Source organism: Sebastes umbrosus, chromosome 13, assembly GCF_015220745.1.
Source record: "Sebastes umbrosus isolate fSebUmb1 chromosome 13, fSebUmb1.pri, whole genome shotgun sequence".
NCBI classification, from domain to species: Eukaryota; Metazoa; Chordata; class Actinopteri; order Perciformes; family Sebastidae; genus Sebastes; species Sebastes umbrosus.
In genome coordinates, this window is record NC_051281.1 from 15,695,126 (window position 1) to 15,717,316 (window position 22,191).

At 36.4% G+C, this 22,191-nt stretch overlaps 2 protein-coding genes across 4 annotated transcripts; one reads left to right on the top strand and one right to left on the bottom strand.

Annotated features, from left to right (window-relative positions):
* Nucleotides 1-2,536: 2,536 nt before the first annotated feature.
* mettl8 (methyltransferase like 8) lies at nucleotides 2,537-9,477 on the bottom strand. 3 transcript variants are annotated; one of them, XM_037790262.1, is made up of 10 exons: nucleotides 9,344-9,477; nucleotides 6,087-6,243; nucleotides 5,822-5,913; nucleotides 5,366-5,730; nucleotides 5,139-5,188; nucleotides 4,848-4,908; nucleotides 4,238-4,377; nucleotides 3,693-3,799; nucleotides 3,493-3,558; nucleotides 2,537-2,849 (listed from the first exon to the last, which is right to left on the bottom strand). In XM_037790262.1, exons 2-10 carry the CDS (start codon nucleotides 6,236-6,238, stop codon nucleotides 2,695-2,697), a joined length of 1,188 nt encoding a protein of 395 aa, XP_037646190.1. In that variant the 5' UTR covers nucleotides 6,239-6,243; nucleotides 9,344-9,477; the 3' UTR covers nucleotides 2,537-2,694. The 3 variants fall into 3 exon arrangements, with proteins under 3 accessions (XP_037646190.1, XP_037646192.1, XP_037646191.1); XM_037790264.1 differs by lacking the exon at nucleotides 9,344-9,477 and adding an exon at nucleotides 8,994-9,090; XM_037790263.1 differs by lacking the exon at nucleotides 9,344-9,477 and adding an exon at nucleotides 6,524-6,573.
* On the top strand, nucleotides 9,375-21,275 carry dcaf17 (ddb1 and cul4 associated factor 17). The gene is made up of 14 exons (XM_037790261.1): nucleotides 9,375-9,573; nucleotides 10,401-10,504; nucleotides 11,466-11,556; nucleotides 11,650-11,786; nucleotides 11,891-11,969; nucleotides 16,695-16,784; nucleotides 16,869-16,976; nucleotides 17,191-17,293; nucleotides 18,222-18,364; nucleotides 19,437-19,546; nucleotides 19,685-19,772; nucleotides 19,927-20,010; nucleotides 20,670-20,825; nucleotides 20,911-21,275. Exons 1-14 carry the CDS (start codon nucleotides 9,445-9,447, stop codon nucleotides 21,016-21,018), a joined length of 1,530 nt encoding a protein of 509 aa, XP_037646189.1. The 5' UTR covers nucleotides 9,375-9,444; the 3' UTR covers nucleotides 21,019-21,275.
* The last annotated feature ends 916 nt before the right edge of the window (nucleotides 21,276-22,191 follow it).

Sequence of the window (22,191 nt, forward strand, 5' to 3'; positions counted from 1 at the left end):
TTCTGAGATAATTTATAAGTTTATTGCATACAGTGTTCAATGTAAACATGAAGAAGAAAGTCCTGACAACTTTTAAATTATATGCACTATGCACATGACTTATGCATAATCATGTTTTAGGTACAAGTTTGTAGACTGATGGGAAAACTCATTGGAAATTATGAAAACTTAAAAGAAATATATGACATTTTCCTTTAAAGATAAATAAAAAATAAATAATAAATAAATAAAAGGTCGTGGAAGCCCATTTCAGACTACTTTTAAATTATATGCACTATACTCAAGAACTATGCCTAACCACATTTTAGGTAGAAGTTGTAGACTGATGGAAAACTCACTGGAAATTATGAAAACTTAAAAGAGATATCTGACATTTTCCTTTAAATATATTAAATAAAAGGTCGTGGAAGCCCATTTCAGCCTAAGAGAAGAAATCAACATTATGATTTTATATAAAAATTCTGAGATAATTTATAAGTTTATTGCATACAGTGTTCAATGTAAACATGAAGAAGAAAGTCCTGACAACTTTTAAATTATATGCACTATGCACATGACTTATGCATAACCACGTTTTAGGTTCAAGTTTGTAGACTGATGGGAAAACTCACTGGAAATTATGATGATCAAAACTTGAAAGAAATATCTGACATTTTCCTTTAAAGATAAATCAAAAATAAATAATAAATAAAAGGTCGTGAAAGCCCATTTCAGCCTAAGAGAAGAAATCAACGTTATGATTTTATATAAAAATTCTGAGATAATAAGTAAAATATGTTAATATACTCATCGCATAGACATTATAATCTCCAGTATATAAAACCAGATAACATAGCTTTGTTTCACATGTTTTATAAGTTTATTGCATACAGTGTTCAATGTAAACATGAAGAAGAAAGTCCTGACAACTTTTAAATTATATGCACTATGCACAGGAACTATGCATAACCACGTTTTAGGTACAAGTTTGTAGACTGATGGGAAAACTCACTGGAAATTATGATGATCAAAACTTAAATTTTCCTTTAAAGATAAATCAAAAATAAATAATAAATAAATAAAAGGTCGTGGAAGCCCATTTCAGCCTAAGAAAAGAACTCAACATTATGATTTTATATAAAAATTATGAGATACACATACACATTTACACATTTTAGATACAAGTTGCAGACTGATGGAAAACTCACTGGAAATGATGATGTTTATAGATCATTTACTTTAAAGATATTAAATAAATGATATGCACTATACACACAAACTATGCATTACCACATTTTAGATACAAGTTTGTAGACTGTTGGAAAACTCACTGGAAATTATGAAAACTTAAAAGAAATATCTGACATTTTCTTTTAAAGATATTAAATAAAAGGTGGTGGAAGCCCATTTCAGACTACTTTTAAATTTTATGCACTATACACAGGAACTATGCATAACCACATTTTAGGTACAAGTTTGTAGACTGATGGAAAACTCACTGGAAATTATGATGTTCAAAACTTAAAAGAAATATCTGACATGTTCCTTTAAAGATATTAAATAAAAGGTCGTGGAAGCCCATTTCAGCCTAAGATAAGAATTCAATATTATGATTTTATATAAAAATTCTGAGATAATAAGTCAAATATGTCATAATTTTACAAGTCAAAAGTTTGACATATCTCATAATCAAACGTTTGATTTGTGTCTGAATTTTGACATCATGAGTATTTTTATCATGCAAATGTAACCCACGTGAAAAACCATGATATAATAAATAAATATAAATGTCATTAAAATGCACAAATATGTTTAAATGGTTAAAATCTGTACATTTCATTGATAAATAGTTAGTTAAAATGTGAACAGAACTGGATTTGTGAACTGAACTTGAACAGAGTTTAAAACAATTTGAATCAAATTGAAGTGTTATCTATTGTATACTGTACTCTTTCATAATTGTCAAGGTTATGGTTTATGGTATATGGTGTTTCACTTTATTTGGATTTTGTGGTATCGATCTCTTACCTGTGAAAAGGCAAAGAAAAAAAGAGTTAACTCGAGAAAATAACTAAACCAAACAGGAATAACTTGTTAACCTAAGAAAAGATAGTTAATTATAGACCGGTCTAATTTAAAATAACATTGACTATCTAACTTAAAGGGACCATCCCACCCAGATGGATTGATCAAACTAAACTATTCTTAGTGACGTTTAAAGAGCCTAAAAGAGGGAAAAGTGAGTTGTACTCACCTTTTGTGATTTTAATTTTGCTTTTGGTACCTGCTTTATTGTTGTATCGGTCGATATAAGTGCTAAACAAACAACATCATCTAGTTTTTCCCTTCTGTAATATTTAGCCCAACTTAAAGATGGCAATAAGGAAACATTAATTTTATTCCATTCATAATCATTAGTCAAAGTTTTCCATTTTTAAAGTCTAATGCATGTTCATTGTATTTCCCACTTGGACATAACAAAATTATTTTTGATATAGTCAATATACTCATCTCATAGATATAATAATCTCCAGTATATAAAACCAGATAACACAGCTTTGTTTCACATGTTATATAAGTTTATTGCATACAGTGTTGTTGTAGTACACATACTCATTTGGTTAAAAAATGTTTTTCAGGTTTGAATAAATAAGCAGCAAAGTCTGAATATAAAAAAGCCATATAGCTCCAAATTATGCTGTGCATGGTGGGGTGTTAAGATGGTGGTGGTGGATATAATTTCCTGTACTTGCTCTGCATCCAAACCCGGTGCATTGCAATTTTCTTTCCTCTGTTCACTTTGAGTCGTCTGTCCTCCAGATTCTGAATTTCTTCCAGTCCAGCATTGGAAAATAAATCATGAACCTCTTCTGTAATAAATAAATAAATAAAATAAAATAAAATAAAATAAAATAAAATAAAATAAAATAAAATTAAATACAATTTTATTTTATTCTATTTGAATAAATAAATATACATAATACACACACACAATAACACAGTAACCACCAGGGCTGTAGCAAGGATTTGATATATAGAGGTCATGAGTCCCACCAGAAAAAATTGACCAGACACCGAAAAAAGAAATAAAGTCTCAAAATATTTTAATTAATTGTATTTAAAAAATATTTAATTATTTGATTTGATTTGATTTTTTTGATTTATTTGTTTTTAGATTTTATTTCCCAGTATGAAGGTCTAAATGCTGTTTTAAAGCCTTTTACTCACTTCCAAGAGAAAAATTCTGGTGGGGAAAAAATAATAATAATTTGTTTATTTATTAGCCTTAAAATGGTCAAGCTTAAATATACCACGTCAGCCTATTCCAGTACCCCCAAATACCTGCCCATGTAGTATACAAACTCCCTCCAGCTTCCTAAAATTCCCAGAAAGAAACAGTAAGGACATGACCCCAGTGTACTCAATGGTAGCTATGGTCCTGTCAGCAACTAATTACTCCATGTTTTGATTTGTTACTTCCAAGAAAATTAAGATCTCATGGTTCAGAAATACCTTTAGTGAAAAAGTAGACACAGGTTCCATCTCCACGTGTATAGAAATTCTCTGACAAGCAACGTCCTGATGAAATGAAATGTATTAATTTGTCAAAAACACTCCACACACACACAGAGGAGTACACAGAATATACAACAAATTAGGTAAAGTAGATAAAATGGCTGTATTCAGGTGCGTGTTACTAATTGGAGGCTCACCCTTCTTAAACCGGAGCTGTGATAAGTCATATCTCCCGTAATCACGGAAGAGAAATATCCCTCCATGTTTCAGGTATGTAGATAGTCGGTTCACGATTCCTTGCAATCTGTCAATGAAATGTCAATTAATAGAACAATAATGTTGTATGACAGGAGTGCAGCTAATGGACAAAATATAGGCTATATGGGAATATATTCATTAACAAACAGCTAAACATGTATTACAGGCTGAGGTGTCTTACTGTACATGGACAGTACTAAGGTGCCAATGTAAGTGCATTTGGTAAAACTACAGCTTAAAAATTAAAAAATGTATGCTATCGCTACCATCCCTTTAATGTCAACCAAACCACTGTACAGTTAATATTTTGTACTCAGTGAAATAAGAGCATTATAGACAGATTTATATTTGAGTTTTGCAATGACAATTAGACAAAGCTTGGGAAAAGTGAAGGTGGGTCAGGGTGTTATAAAGGTTGTGGAGGGGTCCACACAGATCACAGAAATTATTTTAGGCTCTCCTTTGTCTATTAATCTTCACTTACCGCTCCGGATGAATGGAGGAGAGCACAAACACTGCCAGAATAACATCCAGGCTCTGAGGAGGGAATGGAAAGGAGGCCATCTCCTCACAAATGTCATGGACAAAGGCATGACACACAGAGTCATCGTAGTCTGGATGGTCCTAAATGAGGAAAATAAAGTAGGCTATTTATGTTTTATGATCACACAAAATAAATTTCCAAATGGTAGCTCAGACACAGATTTCGGCAACTGTTCAGTGTTTGTATTTCAACTATCTATAACATTTAATACCATTTCCAAATTTCACAGCACTGAAAACAACAAACATTTCTCCCTTGCCATCACTTTTCTATCATATTGAATGTGTCTTAAAGGGACAGTGTGAAGGATTTAGCGGCATCTAGTTGTGTGGTTGCAGATTGCAATGATATTGTCTCATATCGATTGCAGGCCTCTGGATTGAATCAAATCGGAATCGTAACGTGGCAGACTTTGTGATATCAGCAAATATCGTATCGTTATCCAAAGAATCACTATAATATTGTTTCGTGATGAAACTTGTGATTTATAACCCTAGTATTAACCTCAATACTGTGCATGTTCATACCAAACAATATTAGAAAAGCTTACCTTGACCAGCTGAATGGCACATGTGGAGAAGTCACAACAGTATAGAAATGCATCCGTTTGTCTGTGTAACAGAAAAGCCAATTTAACATTCTTACTCATTACAAATACAGCACAACTGCAACGTTCCTGTCAACGTTTACAACTGTGAAATGGTCTATACACAATAAAATGGTAAATAAAACTGTATTTTACTGACCAATATTGTGTGTATTTTAAATGTTTTGCTTCTGTAAACATACATTGCTCTGACAATTGACATATGTGGAATATATGGAAATATAATTTACTCACTTTATGGAACTAACGATGGGAAATACACTGTTACCCACTCCACATCCAACCTGTGAAGAAAAAATATATTCTGTTGATATTTGGTATTTATTTGTAAGTGCTGTTCTGTTCTTACACTTTTAGTCGAGCAACTTGCAGCCTGCTATCATAATTGTGTTATGGTCCACAAGCAACAATCTATATTAAAACAATCAAAATGAATATCAATACATGTGAGTTTTGAAAACCTCCAAGATCCTGAAAGATGCATGCTGGCCAGGGAAAGTAGTAGTCTGTACGGCAGCTTCATGTTTTTCTGGTGCTGCTCCATGACAGACACGTCCTTGATCATTTGAGGTGTCTGGGTTTCTGTGATGGTGTGTGGGTCCGTTGTGTTGCCGGTGTCTTGTCTCTGTGTCTGTGCTGGATTCAGCAGGTTGTGGGTCTGAAACAGGCTGATCACCCAGACACCAGTTTGTGGCTTGACTTTTTGCACCTGAAGGAAGCAGCTCTGGGAACTCTAAAAACAGCCACTTGCGATCTTTAAAGAACTTATCCTGGTGCATCTCGTAAAACTTGTCCCAGTACTGGCAAGCCTCTGTGTCAAATTTACCTGTATGGAGAGGATTTAAGGGTATTTTACACAAAAGTTTAACCCAGTCAAATCTAACCTGAAAAATATTTTTGCGGGAATACTTTCTTGCCTTGTTCCTCGATAGGAATTTGTATACAGGAATTTTCTTCTGCCTTCTGCCGTGCATTTTCTTTATCCTCCTCTGTCCATTGCACATGATCCCTGAAATATAATACAAAAGCAATTGTTGATACATCTAATATAAAACTGTAACATATAAATCCACCGTTGCATTTTGAACTTGATCAGAAAGCTCAGTGTTGTTCCTACTATCTCCATAAAAGGCATATACAGATGGGTGACAAATTAAAGTCTTACTACAGTACATTACTGACCACATGTTGTGCTTAAAGATGTCATCAGGATTGGTCAGAATCCGTGAACCCAGTGGAGCTGAAGGTCTTCCTCCGGTACTCTTTAGTTTTGATGATAATCTGCTGAAAGCTTTAGCCAATTTGGCTACCGAGAAGCTTCGCAGTTTATGCATTTACTCTGTAAAAATGCAAATAAACAGTAATATATTTTAAAATGCTTTGATAGTGCACCTACAGCTTATAAGGCTGGTGCTGTTTAACGCAAACAAAATAGTTGTTTTACTCTCTTAGCAATATGTTGCTACCGGATACTGTCATCAACATCTTTATATTTTTTCTTTATCACATGTATTTTATTTTCAGGAACAATTTCCAGTTGAATAAATACATTCAATATTAAGAAGAATAGTACATTTCATGCATAGATGCAGCCCAAATGCTTAACAAGCAAGCCTCACCAGATTTATTGTGGGACACTTTAGGAGCTTCTAAAAAAAGGACAGAAGATCTGAGAGTTTTTGTTGGGACATAAAATGAAAGGCAGTCATTGATATATGAAGGTGCTTGATTATGTAAGGCTTTATAGATATTTAAAAATACTTTAAAATTAATTCTAAAAGATACAGGTAGCCAGTGCAGTGATGCAAGCAGAGGCAGAATGACACACAGAATCATATTTTAAATAGAATTTAAAGATAAGACAAAAGTCCTTGTGTGCTCTAAGAACTTTCCCACAGAGCAGCATTTTTGTGTTGTTATCTTTTTTTGATGAGAACACATTTCATTTTATGTTTCACTGTCCTATATACAGTGGCCTAAGGAGCTGTTATTTAAAAAAAAATACAGTTTAGGAATTCTGATTAGTTTTGGTTGTCTGATAAGGATAATATACTGGAGACGCTTTTCAACAAGGAGGTTTTTGTTTTGGAAAGATTAAAATAAGGTTAAGACAGAACACCCTGTATCCGTGACTGTTACTATTATATGAATTTGATCTTTTTGAGTTGTTTTTTTAAATGAACTCACTGACCTGCTGGTGTGTTATACCAGATTTAGTCTTAGTCTTTGATGACACTGACTGTTCACATTTATTTTTTACCAGAGACAATTGTCAGCAAATATGGCTGCATAATAAATTGTGGAAAAACATAAAATCACATTCATAGTGCAGCCACATCTGTCCTTTTTTGTCAAATGGAAACACCCACTCAGCCATTGCACAAAGCAGTGATGTAGGTTACCAAAGTAAACTAATCGAAGCTAATCAATAAGGTTATGAATTATGTGAGCTAGCACTGGCTGAGTCAAAGTTAGCTGTGTAAAGTTTGGAAATAACTGTAAAGGTTAGTTCTGATTTTTTTAAGTTGGGTTGTATGTGTACTCCCACGCTCTGTGAGGTAAATTTACTGCTATTTTAGCATATAATTATTGAATTGTGTTTATAAAAAGGTAATTTTCGATTTACTTTGAGGTAAATAATTTTGGCAGTGATTCCATAGAAATTTCAAATAGGTTACTTGCTATTTATCACCTAATTACCATGAAATTTGTGGTCCTGTAAAATGAAATGCTACCAAATATAATCATGGATTAAGGTTACATGATATATTCCATAATTCTACAGTATGGTACCACTGACTCAGTGTTTACAGTTTTAAAGCGTTCTACCTAGATTTCAGAAGTGGCAGACAAAATAAACTAGAAAATGCATTTCCTGCTGAAAATGTGTGGGAATGCTGACAGCTGAAATTTATTGCAAAGCATTGCTGAAAATGCAGAAATGTGAAATGACTTGCCTAAAAATGTTAAAGCTCAAATGCATTGCACTGCTGAAAACCCTAGAAGATTAAATAAAAAGCTTAATATTTTAAAAAGTATAATTAGTTGAAACAAGAAAAGTCATAGCACTATTGTCCTTAAAGAGCTGAATATTTTGATAGTTGAACAATTTCTGTAGCTGGAAGTATGCAGGAGTAGTTAAAGGGACTATTTGTAACTTTCAGAAATGCTTCTTAACAGCGACACCTGCGGCCGTGAAATCAACGAAAGTCAGCGTCGGGCTCGCGCTTGCTCGCTCTAAATATACCTGAACGAGCATCACTCAAAACAGTGAGGCCACACACGTCAGCTAAAACCACAATATCACTCTATATTTCAGCTGCTTGGCAGTAATGTTAGCTGACCAGACGAAGGTCTCTCCATGAACATGATTTAGATCTGATCCTAGTGTTGGCTTTTCCTGCCTAAGTGCAGGCTGAGGCAGCGGGGCTCTCCAGCGTGTCTCTCTGCTCTCTCCGCCCGCAGCCAGAGAGAGCAGAGGAGACACCGGCACCCGGTCGGTAACGAGAAGACAACATAAATCTCTGTAGAGCTCCGTCACTTCACAAGACACGGAAAACCTCTGTTGGTCTGGAGGAGCTGCAGCAGTTATTTCTGCACAAACGTCCCCTGTACATTCACTAGATATTGTCAGAGCTAAACTAACTCTTCTGCAGTGTGTAGTGAGCGCGCGTTCACGTCTAGAGGTGGAACGAGCTGAGCTGTCTGAGTGAAGGAGAGCAGGCAGAGGAGGAGGGTACAGCGGCTACACGCGAACGCGCATATGCGAGCGCGCATGTGTGACGACCCGCTACATTTATGCGCGTACAAAGTTACAAATAGTCCCTTTTAATATTTTAAAAAGTATAAATAGTTGAAACAAGAAAGTCATAGCACTAATGTCCTTAAAGAGCTGAATATTTTGATAGTTGAACGGTTTCTGTAGCTGGAAGTATGCAGGAGTAGTTTAACTGCAAAAAACGTACGGAAGAAATAGTTGAAGTTGAATAAACCTTAGAAGAACACAATGAGTGGCTGGTAGAAATGTTCAGTGACCTGCCACAGTGGCAGGTGAGGAAAAAGGTTAATTTCATTCCCTGGGTGTAATACCTCCATGCGCCATCGCTTAGAGGGAGGCGCTACTGATCCAAGATGGCTGTCCACGTGCCTTTAATTCTCCAGCAGAAGAAGAAGAAACAAACAACAACTACAAACATGGTTCCCCAACTTTAAACAGCTGATTATCACCTCTTTATTTCACCTCTGGACAACTACCCAGTTCAACTAACGCTAGGGTTATTTATAACCAACCAGGTACGACTTTTAAACGAAGTAAATATCGATTGTGGTCGAGCTGAACAGTGCTGACTTTATGAGGAGGCTCCACGTGTGTCTCTGAAGAGATGGACACTCAGTGAGAGACGTTATCTGACTGGGAAGTCATATAGTCATAGTCTTACCTGGCTGTGCCTCTGCTCTTGTTGGTCAGCTCTGGTTGTCTCCTGTCATGCTGCTACCAGACAGACAGTCCTCCTCCTGTAGAGACTAGTTCCTCCTGCTGATGGCGCCGTACCGGAGAAACAGAGCCGTAAACGCGGCTGAGCTGCTGAGCCAGAGGAGTACAGGCATGGGGGATGCTGGGACTCTGATCAGACACAACATGAAGCTCCTCAGAGGAATCCTCCTCCAGGTAATGATGGAAAACAAACCATGCTTTTAGATGTTCACTGTAGCTACCTGGTTTGGAAATGCGTTGTAGGCAACGGTGTGGGTCCATGTTTACTTCCTGTCAGCTGATGATACCATAAACACATTTAACAATCAAATAATTGCATTAATTAATGTATAAGCTCCCATGTTCTTTCCTTTTCAGTGTTATATTTCTATTTTGTGGAAAGACTTTTCATTACTAAAGTAGTGCTTTTGTTCATGTAGGGTAGTATTTGTGACATCACAAATGGACAGAAATCCTAACGGCTTGTTTCAAATGTACAATTTCTGAATATGGGCTGTGTGTGTTTCTCTGTATATTGAGTGTTTTGATAGTTTAACAGTATTTATATATCACTTAAACCTGCTTTATAATATAAAATACATGAAAATCTCACTTTTTACAATATGGGACCTTTAAGAATTTGCCAGTTTGGTCTTTCAGAGGTTCAGCGGGCAGCTTGGGTCCATGTTTACTTCCTGTCAGCGTTTACATCCACTGCAACAGGATATAAACTGGGACACATTTAGAATGTTTACGTTTAAAACCGTGTGATGATCTAAATATTGTATATTTGTGACATCACGAATGGACAGAAATCCTAACGGCATGTGTTCAAATACACAATTTAGTACGGGCTGCGTGTGTGTTTCTCCGTATGTTGAACGTTTTGATAGTTTAACAGGATTTTTATTGCACTAAACCTGCTCTATAATGTAAACGACCTGAAAATCTAATTTTTTTACAATATGGGACCTTTAATGAATGCTTTAGTTACTATCTTCTTTATTATTGTTGCATTGTAGGACAACAGGGATTTCGTTAGAGCATGGAGCAAGACCTCAAAATCCCCAATAATGTATGAGAATGGTAAAATCTACTTTGAAAATTACCAGAACTGCTACAGCTGGTGAGTATGAATAATTCCTTATTTTTCAGCACCACATACTGTACAATACAAAATAACACCTTAGAGCTACAGATACATTAGTACAGCATCTTTAAAACTGGCGTAGAAAAGTCACATAATACACAAGTCAAGTAATGTATCTCAGCCTGCTTTTGTCCCTTTGTTTTTGCTTTTTTGTTATTTGTCTTTCTTTGTAAAATATCTTTTGGTATTTTATATGTCCCCATACTTATCTTCTCCTGTTTTTTAATCACTTTATCAAACAATAAAAAAGTCATTAAAGAAAAGTCACATAATACACAAGTCAAGCAGTGTATCTCTGAAGAAATCAAAATCTGAGAATCATTGCAGGACAGCTGTGAGATGCAGATCATTTACTTACTACTACTACTACTAAAAGAAAGCGATAATTCCACACCATGATTTAATCTAAACTGTGCAACTCCGTCATTTAGGATCGCCTGCTTTTATGAATTTGGTGACAGGGCTTGTCCCTCTCAATACTCAACTCAACTTTATTTATATAGTACTTATACAATCATGCAGCCTTAAGTGCTTCACGGAGCAAGATTAAAACAGCACAGACAAAACAAAAACAACAAAAAATAATTGTTACAATAAATAAAAGTCACAAGAGATAGAAATAGTATGAAAACCAATAAATTAAGACTTGCAAACTAAGGCAATAAATGACAAGGCACCTTAAGTAAAAGCCAGGCTAAAAAGATATGTCTTAAGATCTCTTTTAAAAGTGTAGACATACTATAGCTTGCCGGATCAAATTTATTAAGGTCATCCATCAAATTAAAAGCGCTGTGTTTTTAGAGCAACGTGAAAATTAGTGTATATCGTCATGATGTTTTTGTACATGGCATTCAGGTGTAAACATGTAAGGGACACTGACAACAGAATGAAATGTTTTTACTCTGACACAATGAGTTATTAAATCTTCTGGTTTCAGTGTTCATTCGGAGCCTCAAGTTCTATACAAACTGCCTAAGAGATCTAAACTGGAGAAATTTGAAGATGCCTTGCTGTGTCAGAGCCCACTTGTAAGTGAAATTAAACACAGTGAAGCTGATTTTTCAGTGATCAGATTTCAACAACCCAGGTTCAGATTGTTGTTTCATTTGTCTCGTCGACAGGACAGCACATTAGCCTCCCCGTCTGATCATAAACCCAACCTGTTGGCTTTGACCGCCAATAACTGGCTGTATCGCCTCTCAGCTGAAACAGGAGAAGAGCTGCAGAAGGTTTACCTCTCTTCAAACCACAAGTTCAGGTATTGTCAAGATCTCTGCTCTTACAGTGGAAATGAATAAATGTATTTTCAGTTTTGGTGAATTTAAAAACCTTTTAACATTACTCTATGTTGTTTTTTGGCAGGTATCTTGGCTGGGATGTTGCTCAAGAGGTGTTTTATGTTAAATCTGTTCAAAACAAAGAAACCTCCTTAGCACGACAGGTAAGTAATTATTTTCATAACTTTTGTGCCTTATGGAAGAGTGTCAGGGCACTTTATTAAGAGTAATAAAGCCTTGTATCTGGCTGTACATAGATTTTCGGCAGTTCATGAATTTTGATAGGCGCATTGCATACATCTAAGAAAATAGATATAAAAACTTGTAATGATCAGTGAGGGAATTTAGGAATCACTTTTCAAGGGCTGCTAGGGCTGTCACAATATCAGATTTTCATGATTATCATGGCCAAAATAATTCACAATAATAGAAAATAAATAACAATAATACTATCAGTCAAATTCATCTTTAACTGTTGTTTATTATGCATTTTGTCTCTTTTTGGCAAATTAATTACACCCAAAATACGAGTGTAGGGAGGTGGAGAGAGAGTCTGTAACCATAACTGTACATATAACACGATATAAGCGCCGCTGGATTATTTACATAATATTATCATATGTGTATTATTAACATGATATAAATTGATTTTTTTCAATGTCAAGGTCATCGTCAATACTGGTATATCGTGACACCCCTAGCTACAACTAAATGAAAAGAAAAGATAACAAATTCTCAGAGTTCAAGGTGAATAGCTAGTTTTGTCCTAAACCCCCAAATATTAAATTTACAATAATCAGAAAATCATAAACAGCAATGAATCCTCACATTTGAGAAGTTGGAACCAGTGAAAATTTTGCATATTGTGTTTCCCATTGTTTTTTTGTGGATTGATTAATCGATTGATCAACTATTCATTTTACTTCTTGTCCCATGAAGGGATCTCTACGACGGAGTAGGGCCACATTGAGGGCAAGAAAAATCTGGAAAAAGTCGTAATATTACGAGAATAAAGTCATAACTTTATGAGAAAAGATTAAGTATTTTGCTATTTGTGAAACCTATACTAAAGTACAACTTCACAAGATGCGCCACATTCGTCATTTTCACACAGGCACGTAAAATTACTACTTTGACTTTATGACTTTATTCTCATAATATTGCGACTTTTTCTCATAAACTTAAAACTTTAGTCTCATAATATTACAACTTTTTTCTCGTAAACTTATGACTTCATTCTCGTAATATTATTATTATTTTTTTTTTTTTTTAATAATAAGAAACTTTATTTATAGAGCACTTTACAAGAGATGTAGCTCAAACTGCTTCACAATAAAAAAAAATGCAACACATTTAAACAAGGGCAAACAATAAAAAACAATCTGAGCCTGTCAGCGGCAAAAGTAGGGGGTTAGGTGGGAAAATTCTTGCTCTCCTAAAATCACATACATGGACGTATTTTAAGAGTATGCACAAACAACCAATGGTGGCAAATCCTAAAAACATCTGTATTTAACCCTAAATGAAATCCTGTCTTATTGTGTGGAGATCGCTTGAAACTAACTGTTCAATTAAATAGAATGTAAACATTTAAAGAACAGCGGTCACTGTGGAACTCTGCATGAGTCAGATAAAATGGAACTGTTTCCACAATGTTTATGTTTGATGTCATATTTTAGTCAATATAAGATTGAAAATATCATGCTGTATATAAAAAAAAAAGAATATTCTTAAAAAAAAAACTGGTGATGAACCAACTTTCCTGCACTTTATTAATTAATTCAAACAGCATAGCACCATCTAACCTAATGTTAAAAACAAAAAAGCCAGTAAGACCCTTAAGTGATTAAATGAAATATGATGCATGTAACTCTGGTATGTAATTATTATTATTTTTTATCTTTTTTCTTATTGTTTATGTATGTTAATACTAATGTATATGAACATGTGTACAGTAAAGAAAGTGTATATAAGATGTTTGGAGTGCTTTGATGACATCATCGAATGTTCCAATCGTTTGATGACATCATCAATTGCTACAAGTACAATGCTTCCCCAACTTGGCTTTATGACATCATCGAATGCTACAAGTGCTTTGTGATGTCATACAGCCAAGTTGTGGAAGCTTACATGTGTCCCTCAAGACAGAACCAACCATTGAACTCAGACTCGAACTCGAGATTACACCTTTGTGATAGAGAAAGAAAATTTTCAATTGAGGCAAACCACAGATAGAGAAGGAACTGTTCATCAGTGACAGACTGCATCTACACAAGAACAATGCACCAGCAACAAATCTACGAGGACCTCACAGTGATCAGCTGTCAACAGCTCTCTGCAGAGCTCCAGGCTGAAAAAGATAAAAATGATTCCCTTCAGCTGCAACTAGAGAAGCTGAAAGCTTCACATGAGATTGACCTGAGCTGTCAGGAGGAGAAGGTGAAGCACCTTATCAATGAAGTGGTCCGCAAGATCTTCCAAAACGGGTCCCTCCAGAAACAAGTGGACAATTTGAATAAGCTCCTGGACGAGAAAGACAGCACCCTGCTGGGGAAAAAACGCGTGGCTCACAAAACCAGCGTAAAAAAGCTCCAAGCTGAGCAGGAGGACCTCAGCGACTTTCAGGACGTGAAGCTGAAGATGCTTACCACCGAGCTGGAGAAAGTGCTCATCCAAACGGAGTCCCTCCAGAGACAAGTGGAGAATACTACGCTGCTTCAGGAGGAAAATAACACCCTGCGGGAGAAAAACCTCTTCTTTGCGGACAAATACCGCATCCTTCAGAAGCAAGACAGCCACCTGCAAGATGAAGTGGGGGTTCTCAAAGTCAGACTAAAAGAGCTCCAAGCTGAGCAGGCGGTCAATCAGGGCCTCCGAACTGAACTCAGGGTCATTCGCGACTTTCACGCTGTGGAGCTGAAGATCCTTACCACCAAGCTTGAGAAAAGTAAGATCCAAGCCGAGCCGCTCCAGAAACAAGTGGACAACTTGAATAAACTCCTGGAGGAGAAAGACAGCACCCTGCAGGAGGAAAATAGCACCCTAAAGGAGGAAAATAGCACCCTAAAGGAGGAAAATAGCACCCTGCAGGAGGAAAATAGCACCCTAAAGGAGGAAAATAGCACCCTACAGGAGGAAAATAGCACCCTAAAGGAGGAAAATAGCACCCTACAGGAGAAAAACCGCACCCTGAAGGATGATGTGCTCGTTAAAACGGGGTTCATCCAGAAACAAGTGAAGAAAACTGCACTTGTTCAGGAGGAAATGAGAAGCACCATGCAGGAGGCAATCCGCACCTTGAAGGAGAAAAACCGCACCCTGCAGGATGATGTGCTCGTCCAATCGGGGTCCCTCCAGATACAAGTGGAGAAAACTGCGCTGCTTCAGGAGCAAAATAACACCCTGCAGAACGAAAACCGGATCCTTCAAACTGAACTGGATGACCTCAGCGAGTTTCACGGCGTGAACGTGCAGATGCTTACGGCCGAACAGCAGAAAAGCAAGACCCAACAGAGTCGCTCCAGAACAAATTGGAAAACTTGGTTGAGGTCCTTCAGAAAGAAAAAAAAAACAGCAACCGGCCAAATAAGAGAAGAAAGCAGAAGGGAGCAGGACGCCGTCCCTAAATGAAACCACATTTTGACTAATGCTATACATATTTAAAATATATATATATATAGCATTAGTCAAAATGTGGTTTCATGTGCATATATATATGCATATAGTGTAATATGCATATATATGTATAGTGTAATGTATATATATGTATATAGTGTAATATGCATATATATATATACTGTATGTATAGAGTGTAATGTGTATATACAGTATATGTATATAGTGTTATATGCATATATAGTGTAATGTGTATATACAGTATATGTATATAGTGTTATATGCATATATAGAGTGTAATGTGTATATACAGTATATGTATATAGTGTAATATGCATATATACTGTATGTATAAAGTGTAATGTGTATATATGTATATAGTGTAATATGCATATATATATATACAAGAAAATAATTAATTAATTAATTAATTAAATAAAAAATAAAAAAAATAATAATAATCATCATCGTCATTTGAAGTTCAATAAGTCCTCGGACCTAAATACATCAACACAAGACATATGAAATAGGGTTGTCAAAGTTAACATGATAATTAACGCGTTAGCGCGAATTCGTTAATTTCTTTTACGCATTAACGCAAGTTTAAATTTTTAGGTTGTAGCAGGCTCAGTTTTAAAGCTAGAATGAAGATACAAATACTAAGAGGTTAAATAACCCTCCAAACTTGCGCTAAATTTTGATGAGGAAAAAACTGGCATGTCCATTTCCAAAGGGGTCCCTTGACCTCTGACCTCCAGATATGTTTTTTTTTTAATATTATTTTTAATGACAAATTGACAAAACACATACATCAAACAAAAATCAAAACCCGCAACCAAACCCGAAAGTTCACACACTCGCACACTCACACACACACACACACACACATTTTTACACCCGGGGAGGAGTAATACAAATCCCTAAGAGAGAATTATCTAAACCGCATGTCAAGGACAAAACATACATATCATTACATACAGTATCATCCATGTGATAGTTAAATGCAGGCCATCCATAGTGTGAGTATTCAACAGCAGAACAGAGAAAAGGAAAACAAAACAATCAATATGAATGGAAATATTGTCAAACTGAGTCCAAATATTGCGAAAAGGGGCCCCAAGATTCTTCCCATTTATTCTCGTAATATTATGACTTTATTCTCGAAATCTCAGATTAATTTTTTTTCCCTAAATGTGGCCCTAATACTCCGTCGTAGATCTCTGATGTGGAAAAGAGATGAAAGAATTTAATTAATTTGTTTATATAATTCACAGGCAGGTATCACTCAGAATACGGTGATGCACCTCGCCATCTTTCATGTCTTCCCCTTACAAATTGTGGGCATTTTGGAGATCAATAAAAAGGTATGCAGATTTGTTTGTAGTTTTTTTTTTTTTTGCCCGAGGGAGTGATATGTTATTTTAAAAATGTAAATCTTATTCTTTCAGGTGTTTGGAAATGGTGTTACTGATGTTGTTCTGTCTCAAGGGCTCCTTGTGGTGTCATACAGCAACAAGTCAGTGAAGCTGTACAGCTTTGAGCACATTGTTCAAAGGGTACGTCATTTTTTTTTTATCCTAAAGAGTTTCCTGCACACTGTTGAGCAAGTTGAATATTTTATATAATCCGATTTTTAAACATTGCATTAGAAATACATTTGTTGAAAATGTAATATGTGTGAATGTTTGCATATTCAGTGTTTTACTATGCTTCTGGCTCATTTTGCTGTTTACAGCTCTGTGTATCTGAGGAATATTTTCTTTGTTTCAGTACTTGACAGAGAAGTTGACGCTCGGAAAGCAGAATTCACTTCTTGGTGGCAAAACAGTGGGACATGTTCCGTTTGGTATCCCGGTAAATATCCAGATCACAGGTGAGTCCGTTTTAAAGGACCAGTTTTTAACGATTAGGGGAATCTATTGGCAGAAATGGAATATAATATCAATAAGTATGTTTTCTTTAGTGTATAATCACCTGAAAATAAGAATCGTTGTGTTTTCGTTACCTTAGAATGAGCCGTTTAGGGGGACTCTACATAGGGAGCGTGTCCTCTCCACGGAGTCTGCCATGTTGCAATGCCATGTTTCTACAGTAGCCCAGAATGGACAAACCAAATTCTGTTACCTTTTCCTATTTGGGCTGGAGTCGATAACATTACTCGCACCCCTCGCTGCCGCTCTCTCTCTCTTGCTTCACCATTCACTTCCCACGTACACACACACTACACAATGGCTCTGCTCCAATGAATGAGAGAGGGCTATTCGCCTATTTGCGTCGGCCACCGTAGCGCTCCAACGCGTTTGGCACACGGGAGAGGCTTCAGTTGGTTGCAATCTCCTCACCTCACCACCGCCAGATCCTACACACTGGACCTTTAAGTCTAGACCGTTGGTATCTCTCTTCAAATACTTTTTATTGAGCCAAGGATTATACGTTCAGCGCACTGTTCAATAATGTGTCAATATTCATTTTCATTAACACGTAAGAATCACAGAACCACGTTCCTTTGCATTCACAAATGTGAAACGGATAATATAAAAGACACAGGATTGCATTTTGAGAACAGTATCACAAATGAGTAAACCAAATGGAAAGGAAAAATCTTCAAAATAAAGGAAATGAATAATTAAATAAAGTGAAATAGAATTGACAAAATGAAGGAGACATAAATTAAATCTAATTCTAGGGACTGGTGGTATCTTTGTGTTAAATATTTTAGTAGATCTACGTGGACACCCAAAGCAGGGATGCTTTTCATTAAGTAAACATGGTAGTTTTGTTTTTTTTGTCTTATTGCTCAGATTGGCCTCCAGTGCTTTTCGAGGTGTCATGTGCTAATAACAGTGTCCAGATTGGAGGCTACCCGTGGCACTACATCTACACACCACCGCATAAAAACCATAAGGGCACTCACCACATCTGTTCACTCAAGGACAGCATTATGGTAAGTTTAAAGAATCCTCTTTAACCATACACGATAACATCAACAATAATTTTGTAATCTGAGTACAAAATGTAGCACATGCTTGGCAATGATGGATAAATATACCCTATCTTGTTGTGTGTAGAGCACCAAATTGGCCAGAGCTCATTGAAAGTGTCAGGGTAAGAAGGGCCTCAGATGTTTGTGACAGTCTTTGTATTCAGCTGCTGGACAGCGCAGCACAGAACCAAACCTGTAATCACCATTCAAAACCCCCAAAAATGGTCCAGCTACTTTTGTGCAGATCTTTTCTGTTTATGTAACACAAGCTTCTCTGTAATTTTTCCAGATTATTCCAGATTTAATGTCTTTGATGACACTGTTCACACTTATTTCTTACCAGACACAATTGTCTGCAACTATGGCTGCACAATTGATTGTGTAGAAAAACATTAAATCAAATTTAAGCAGCCACAGTTTCCAAAACACAAGAAACCATAGTTTTGTTTGCCCTGATTAATGTGGTGTGCCCGAGATACTGATGAAAAATACTGCTTAAGCTTTCAGCATAAAAGATAAATGCATGTGTCGTATTCTTTTTTAAATGGTACGACACACACTTCATTAGCAGAAACCTAATTATCACACTGATACTCCACCTGAAAAGTGTCAAACGGCACTATCACGCTCCTTGAAGCTCTAAAACTGCACCAGAAGCAGCGTTTTACACAACCACTTTTTTTAAGTCAACAGTGGTTAAGCTGTACTCAAACAATAGAGTTGGAGTGGAGTATCACTTAAATAAGTCAAGTGTTGTCTTTCTCACAATGCTGCGTGCACAGGTTGTTGATGCTGTGCAGACTCTGAAGTGCTCAAATCCAGTTACACATCACAAAAAAAACTTGTCAGTAGATTCAGCGTGGGAAAAAAAATCATATTTGACTCAACTGCTAAATTTTCTTTTAGATTTTTTTCAAGAACTGCAAGATGAAACTGAGTTATAGTTATGTCCTCATGGTACCATGTGCAGTTTGCTATAATTAATAATGCATATCCTAGTTAATGTGTTTTCTTTTTAATTTGATGACATTAGGCAACAAATGGAATACAAAACATGGACTGCTGCTCTCTAGAGAGTGATGGGATCTTCTTCCACCCTGACGACTCAGGAAGAATCATTCATGTTGGACCTGCCACCATAAAGTGAGTACTACAGTCAACATTACATAACAAAATGAAGACAGCGGTGAAATGTGTTGTATTGTGTTGCATTTAACTGTGCCGCATATATATACAGTTTGAGACTTTTTTCTTTTTATTAACATGTTTTTTCCTCCAAAGTGTCCTAAAAATCCTTGGTGAACCAAACAGTGGTTTGCCATCAAAGGTACTTGAGGACTTCTCTATGAAAGTCCATCGAAACAACAATGTAAGTGTCATTATTTACCTACTAAGTCAACTAAGTGCTGTACTCAGTTTACCTTGATCATGAATGAATCAGCTTCATATATGTACAGTATCACATGTGCACTACAGTATGACATTGGTCAAAAATGAATGTTTCTGCTTTCCATCTACTGCAGCCGACCTCACAAGTCACTGTCACCTCATCAGGCCGCACGGTGAAGAAAAGATTTCATCAGTTGGATGATGACCCAGATCAAGAGGTAAGTGATTACGCCTTTATTATTGATCCAGTATCTCTGCAAAGAAAATACTTACTGTGCTGTCTTTTCAGTGTATAATCACCTGAAACGAAGAATCACTGTGTTGTTGTTAGCTTAGATTGAGCCCTTCATATCTACATAGGGAGCGGGTCCTCTTTACGGAGTCCACCATGTTGCACCATCATGTTTCTACAGTAGCACAGAACAGACAAACCAAATGCTGGTTCTTATGAGAGCCTTTTACGTTACCTGAAGGTCACCGTAGTTCTGCGACATGCTTGTGAAACTGCGGTAACGTGAGCCGCAGAGTGCAAAACCGTGGTACCGCCAGCCATCGTCTGACTCCCGTTGCTCCTAAAGTAGTGTTATTATGGTAAGGCAGCCACTGAGCAAGGTGAACGGCGTTACCACGGTTTTGCACTCGGCGGCTCACATTACCGCAGTCTCGGAAAAGGGAGGAGTGAGCGGAGGGGTACTCGGCTGGTTGCAATCTGCAACCACACCACTAGATGTCGCCAAATCCTTCACACTGTCCCTTTAAAGAGACTGACAATAAGTAGCAGGATACAGGGCTTTCGTAAAAATTTCGCTTAGGCGTCCCTATATATATACACAGAACTTAGCAGAGCTTCACAACAATGAGCCTTTGGATTTTACAGACTTTCCGTATGGTGGAATATGAGGATGAGCTGGACCTTTTGGCAGTGGTGGTAACTAACGGTGAGGAGGGAGAAGGAAGAGCCCAAATTCGACTGCATGACAACCAGAGCGGTCAGTTACTGCGGACGGTTGATCTGGTTGAACCTTGGGACGAGGTGAGCGACCTGACATGATTGTACCAATGTTAAGCTGAAGTGTCTGTGTATATGGATTCATGTGTGCTCTCATCTTTGGTTTCAGACTTATCGACATGAGCTGTTCTTTGACAAAGACACAATTGGTCATATTGAACAAAAGAACAGTAATTTCTGCTGTCATGTTTACAAGCTCAAGGCTGCCAGAAAATAAATGGTATTTGCTTAAAAGATTATGTAAATATTTCTTTCCGACAGTTTTTCTGTGAATACTGTGTCATAATGCTGTTTTTCACATCTGGATCACTGTTGTTATTTGTTTTGTGTGAATAACATTTGCACAATCATTGTAGGTGATGTAAATCATTGTAAGTCTCTGCACTGAATTACTGATTAACACGTTCTGTCTCACACCTGTGAAAACTTTTTACACTCTTTCTCTTGTATTAAAATCTTATATTTTTCCAAGTTGCTCTGTATTTCTGCCTCCTTCCGTGTTTTCACCATGCCCATCCAAAATCTTAAGATATTCAAAAGTCCATATAATGTCATCAAAATTGTGCATTATTGGCTACTTGCTTTCACAACCCACAGTACCTATGTGTTTGTTTATTCCATAAATAAGCTGGTACAACCTGGATATTCTTTACAAATGTAAATTAGCATTCCTGCCAACTCTGGCATGTTTACATCTTGTACTTCTATACCGATATTTATCTCTCCCTATAAAGTAAATAGATAAATTTTAAATTGCAGTTTTTGTGTCAAGCAACAGGTGTACCCAAATGTAGTATGTTAAATCAGCTTCTTACTATGAGTGATGACAGTTTTTCTGCCAAACTTAGAATAGTTTTGGTTATTGGCAAAGGTTTTTTTTTGTACTTTTGACTTAATTACTAATAAGTAATACTAATATATTTGTTTCCCCCAAAACTTAAACATACATCAATTACAACCTTCATTTACACCCTGAAAAAACACATTGGGTGACTTGAGCCCTCCTTTACAAGTATGCTAAGTTTACATCAAACGGAAATCAGAATCAGTTTTATTTGCCCAGGACGTACAAGGAGTTTGACGGTTTTATGCAACTCTCTCAACGAACTTACACAGAAATAGAAAAAATAAAAGCTAGGAACAAGGACAACAAAGCTGTACAATTACAGGTGAGGAATAGACAGGACTGTTATGTACACAAGTAGTGGAAAAAATAGGTGTATATATAAATATATGAATTAGGGCTGTCAAAGATATCACGTTAACGCAAAATTGTTTTAACGCCACTAATTTCATTAATGCATTAACGCAATCGGTGTTTGGAGGTTGTAGCAGGTTTTTAAAGACAGAGTGAAGATACTAGCATCATATGAAACTAGAAAACCTAATG